The following is a 6,000-nucleotide window of genomic DNA, read 5'->3' as shown; positions in this document are numbered from 1 at the left end:
GAGCTGTGCTTTGTGGCAACAAGAAAGACAAAAAAGAAAAGGGCTAAGCAAAAAAAAAGGGACAAAAGAGAAATCGCACAAACAGAGAGGAAGGGGAGGAGGGAGGAAGCAAGGCCCATCCCTCTTCCCCCAGGCAGAGGTCCTATCTACACCAAATACTATTTGACCATTATCTAAGAAATTTTTTTTTTTTTTTTTATTAAAATATTAAGATAGGTATCAAATGCAAATTACGTATACTTATGTTCAAGGATGTAATTATGGATTTTTCATTTGAAGAGCCACAATATGAATAAAGGGTTAAAACCTAGCTAAACAATAAAAAATTCAAGATTTTATTTGACTGGATGATCAAATTTCAGGATTTATTATGTAATTAAAGACCGTATTATTTGACTAATAATAAATCACATTGAAATTATGATTAAAGTAAAGGTTTTTTTCTTCTCTTTTCTTTTCTTTTGGGCGAGTAAAAGGAGGAAGTGGGCCTTTTCAAAGTCCTGATCCAGCAAATGTCCAAGTAGTGGTCGGCACTCAGCATGCCCAAACCGCCCATCCACCCATAATAGGGTAATAGCCGCCCCGCTGACGTGGAAAATACACCAAACACAACAGACACGTACCTGCGTGGAATGACCAAATTCAGAGTTGGACAGCTGAGGATGACTTTGTCGGATTCTTATTCCCGCTTCAGACTAGATTCTTTTTTCTTTTTTGAGGTATGTTAGGGTGCAGTCCAATATAAGGTTCACATTTAACTCATATTTAGGGAAGAAAAAAGAATTAAAATTAAAATTTTAAATTTCAATTATTCATTTCACATGATAAATTTTTTGCTAGTTACTAAAATTGGGCCAAATATAAACATTATATTCTACGAAACATTTGTCTTTCTTTTTCTTGCTCACGGATAGAGACACGTCACTCCCACACTTCTCCGTTTGGGTCTGTCTTTCAGATTCCATGCTTTAAATTTCTCTACCCCGGTTAACTTTCCCCCACCAACCAAACAGACCGGAAGTACTACTGCGTTTGGGTTTATAAACCTCACTCACCTGCCATTCACTAATCTTCCATTTTCAGATTCTCTACCAAACTCCATCCCTCTTAATTTTGTAATCCAGGTACAGTATAGATCTATGTCGTTTATCATTTTCTATGTTGTTCGATCTATGACACTCTCTTAGCTTTGCTTTTCTTTGTTCTACTTTTCTGACTGATCTACACACCCTTGTTGCCATTACATATTTCAGATAATTTTTTATTTTTCTTCATGTTTTGAGTTTTACTTGGTTTTTCTGGGTGTATGCATGTGTTTATGGGCATATTATCTGTGTGTGTTCGTATAATTGAAATATGTTATGTAGTGATTCTATACTAGGTCAATGGTTTTTTTCTGTCTTTAAATTCCGCTTCTTTATATATTGAATTCCTGATTGTAGAACTGTCGTTGCGACAAGGATTGATATTATATATGTTTTTATTTATATTCATATCAGTCACTGATCGCAGTTTCTCTCTTAAAGAACTCGTAGCGTTTGTGAGTTGGTGCAGAAAATGCATCAACTGGTGTATCTTATGAAATTATTCTTTTAAATAATGTTAAACGAGCCACGTTTTTAGAGTTTGTTTTCAAATCTTGTTTAAGAAATTATTATTGCTGAGAATGAATGTGCTTTTGAAAATTTTGGCTGTTCCGGTCCCCAAATTTGAAAATTCATTTCTTTGAAGGAAACATGTTTTGCGACCTTAATCCAAACCGGCCCTAGATTTAGTTGTTAATGTTATCGGCTTCTCTCTGTCTTGTTTCTCTTGTATCTCACTTTATTCTAAAAATTCAGTTATGTTCAAGGACAAGGATACTTTTACTAGCTGTTCTGTTAGAGATTGATTGAGAGTAGTTTGCTTTTTGAGATTTGTTCTGGTATTTTTATTTACTAGTCTATTACTTGGGCTAGATTTGGATCCAAGAAAATATAAGGCAATTGTAAAGTAAATGCTCACTATTAATTTACTTCTTAGAAAAATGCTCTAAAGATGCTTTTCATTCTCATCCATTTTGAACATATCCATTCCTTTCTTTCTTTAAGAGACCCAAATGGGAGGTACAAGCTTGTTAATGCTTCCATATGAACTTCATATCATGGTTCTGCCCGAAAAGAACAAAAAGAAAAAGTTTTGAAAGCAAAAAGCAAGGATCATTTCATTTGGGCGGCTATTAGACGGTCCTTTTGTGGTAGTTTCTTTTACTTCAGACCATTTTCCATGTGCAGGGTTATAAAAGATGGCTGATGAGGATATTCAACCTCTTGTGTGTGACAATGGAACTGGAATGGTCAAGGTTAGTGAATTGTTATCATGTAATTTAATGAGTTTATTTTTCCCTTTCAACAAGTCATCAAAATGAAGGTTTTTACCTAATGTCCTTGCGCCAGTTTGGCAATGGGTCCATCTTCTGCTCTTCCTATCTTAAAAAGGAAATGTCAAATAAAAATGCACAGCAAAGGGTTTAATGCTGTTAATCACGATTTTTATTTTTTATTTTTACCTAGAAAAAAGGAGGATTGAGGTCAGATGTCCTAATTTTTCTTTTATTTCTCACTTTAATCCAGTCATAGTTCTGTGCGAACTCCTTCTTCACATGGATCTATTATGGCTGAATTGTGCTTAGTAATTATTTTGGAAACTTTTGCTTTAACAAGTCAAATATCTCTGTCTACTGCATCCTGATATCCGCAGGCTGGGTTTGCTGGTGATGATGCTCCAAGGGCAGTGTTCCCAAGTATTGTTGGGCGACCTCGCCATACTGGTGTCATGGTTGGGATGGGTCAGAAAGATGCCTATGTAGGTGATGAGGCCCAGTCGAAAAGAGGTATCCTCACCTTGAAGTATCCTATAGAGCATGGCATAGTCAGCAATTGGGATGACATGGAGAAGATTTGGCATCACACTTTCTACAATGAGCTTCGTGTTTCCCCTGAAGAGCATCCAGTACTTCTTACTGAGGCACCACTGAACCCCAAGGCCAACAGGGAGAAGATGACCCAGATCATGTTTGAGACTTTCAATGTGCCTGCTATGTATGTTGCTATCCAGGCTGTTCTGTCTCTTTATGCCAGTGGACGTACCACAGGTTTGCATCTATAATTATAGATATCTGGTTCTGGTAATATTTTGCAATCATGAACTTTGGAAAGCTCAATTTAACTTAAACATGTAATTCAAACACATGGATTTGACTTCTACAGTTTTTTGTTTTGCTCATTTGGGCCAGTGTGTACCTGGAAGAATTAATGTGGCAGTGTTTTTGGAGTAAATCAGGTTGATAATTTAAAAAAGTTGGGAAACCATAATGAAGTTTGATTGGGAAATCGGGAGTAAGATAAACGTGTTTTGTTAAAATGTGAAATATATTGTCATAATATACGAGAAATTTAATAGACTATGTAGATGATACAGATACATAGAAGTAGGTGAATTATTGCTCCATATGTGGTGAATTTAGGTTTCTTTCTTATGCTTAAGTATAATTTTTTACAGTTTTGGGAGAACCTAGAATCCTTTTGTTAGAGTCTGACTTTTTCCCCACTTTTAAATTTATCTTTTTTTTGCTTGTATGGTCACTGATTTTTTGGGCTTGGATAGGTATTGTCTTGGATTCTGGTGATGGTGTGAGCCACACGGTTCCAATTTATGAAGGCTATGCCCTGCCCCATGCAATTCTTAGGCTGGACCTTGCGGGCCGTGATCTAACTGATGCCTTGATGAAAATCCTCACTGAGAGAGGGTACTCTTTCACCACCACTGCTGAACGGGAAATTGTTCGCGACATAAAGGAGAAACTAGCTTATGTTGCCCTGGATTATGAACAAGAGTTGGAGACTGCGAAGAGCAGCTCTTCAATTGAGAAGAGCTATGAGTTACCTGATGGCCAGGTTATCACAATTGGAGCTGAGAGGTTCCGTTGCCCAGAAGTACTCTTCCAGCCATCTCTCATTGGTATGGAAGCTCCCGGAATCCATGAAACCACTTACAACTCCATTATGAAGTGTGATGTTGATATCAGGAAGGATTTATATGGAAACATTGTGCTTAGTGGTGGGTCAACCATGTTCCCTGGAATTGCTGATCGGATGAGCAAGGAGATTACGGCTCTTGCTCCCAGCAGCATGAAGATCAAGGTGGTTGCACCTCCCGAGAGAAAGTACAGTGTCTGGATTGGAGGATCAATATTGGCATCTCTTAGTACCTTCCAACAGGTAACATCTATGCTATCACCTTTTAGTAACATCTCTTAGAAACATCTCTTAGACTCTTAGCACCTTCCAACAGGCTTTATGATTGCTCCATTTGATTTGCTCATGGGCAGAATGGGATGCGTGAATTTGCGAATCTTATTTGTTCACTTTGTTGATTTTTTTTTTCCTATGTTGCAGATGTGGATATCCAAGGGTGAATATGATGAATCCGGTCCGGCAATTGTCCACCGAAAATGCTTCTAAGTTTGTGAGGAAGAGATGGTGATGAATGAAGAGTCTTGTGTCATATGTGATTTTAGTTGACTTATGAAGCTCTGGTTTTATTAAATAGGGGAGATATTAGTGTATTGGATGCTTGGGATTGTAAGCTTCCAACATGTTGCATGGTGTGTCAGTCTTAGAAAGCCAATATATAATTGGCAATGGTTGGGTAGTGTTGGAACCTAGCTGGTTGCTGTCTTGTTTGCTTTGGTCTGTCATTCTTCATGTTTTGGCCATGAACCAAGGTGGCTTGAGTAAGAGACGGGTAAGTTTTGTCACCATTTTCTCCATGCTGCTGGGTTTTTGTGTCATATCTGTCTATATTATTGCATGTGTAATTCAATTTTCGTTGCAGTTTGCAATGAACTTTGTTGTGCCAATTACCTACCTAAATTAATAAGCGAATAACCGGTACGATTTACTCACAAATGCACAAGATCAAAACGATGGCAAATACGAGATCATTTTCACGAGTATTGATAATTTTGCTTAGAACGTAATTTCCTAATTGATTAACGGAATTAAACCAATTGTCACAGATTAAATTTAATAATAAAATAGAAAGGTAATAAAAGAAAAAATAAGAACTAGGGTTGAGGTTTTGACATCCACGGCTATTCACACATAATTAAGATAATAATATGTCAATGTTAACAATTATATTGATATACAATGTTTGCCAACTTAAGGGCACGATATCTCTTTAAGTTATTGATCTCCCTAAGCAACAAATTATGCATAATATGTACTAAGTTGTTCTTCAAGAAAGCATAAAGTTATAGAAATCGACAAACACATGAAACTTAGGGCATTGTATCTAGTCTTGGTTTCATGTTGATTAATCCAAGAACCCATGAAGAGATTCTTTTGTCACTCTATTATGCCTAGGATTCGGTCATCTAAATTGACACAAATAACAAATCAAAATCACATGTATATGTTAATTAGGCACATTCATATAAAGAATTCGATTAAATAGGAAATAATCAAGTTAAGCACTCAAATATAATTGCAGTAAATGCATCAATATTGAAATCCTAAAAAGACATAACTAGGGCTTCAATCTAGTCTCTAACAAGGGTTTAATTACACATAATGAAAATAAAACTAAAAAGGGAAAAGAAGAAACCAAAAACACTTTTTGCTTGAACTTCCAATTCTTCTCTCCAAGATTGTATATCTTTTCTCAATGCTTAAAAGTCTATTTATAGGATTACGAGAAACCTAGAAACTCTATTAAAACCGTAGGTTAGTCTCCTAGTCCAAAAAGTAGATTGAAAACTCAATCTGGAGTGAAAAAAGAGTCTGGTCGCATGTTGGGCGCTCGAGTGTGCTCGATCCCAGATTGGTGCACTCGAGTGCACATCTGTGCTTGATCCCCCCTCTTCTGCGCTCAAGCCTTCTATTTGTGCGATTGAGAGTGGATGCACTCGATCCTAATGGCTTGTGCGATTAAGCACAGATGCACTCGTTCCCTTGA

At 36.8% G+C, this 6,000-nt stretch overlaps 1 protein-coding gene across 1 annotated transcript; it reads left to right on the top strand.

Moving 5' to 3' along the window:
- The first annotated feature begins 960 nt into the window (after nucleotides 1-960).
- Nucleotides 961-4,798, top strand: LOC132176880 (actin-7). Its single transcript, XM_059589034.2, has 5 exons — nucleotides 961-1,124; nucleotides 2,274-2,341; nucleotides 2,740-3,133; nucleotides 3,646-4,259; nucleotides 4,437-4,798. The coding sequence occupies exons 2-5, from the start codon at nucleotides 2,285-2,287 to the stop codon at nucleotides 4,500-4,502; spliced, it is 1,131 nt and encodes a 376-aa protein (XP_059445017.1). The 5' UTR covers nucleotides 961-1,124; nucleotides 2,274-2,284; the 3' UTR covers nucleotides 4,503-4,798.
- Nucleotides 4,799-6,000: the final 1,202 nt, after the last annotated feature.

Source organism: Corylus avellana, chromosome 4, assembly GCF_965113065.1.
Source record: "Corylus avellana chromosome 4, dhCorAvel1.hap1.2, whole genome shotgun sequence".
Taxonomy (NCBI): domain Eukaryota; kingdom Viridiplantae; phylum Streptophyta; class Magnoliopsida; order Fagales; family Betulaceae; genus Corylus; species Corylus avellana.
This window is presented reverse-complemented; position numbering and strand designations above follow the sequence as displayed.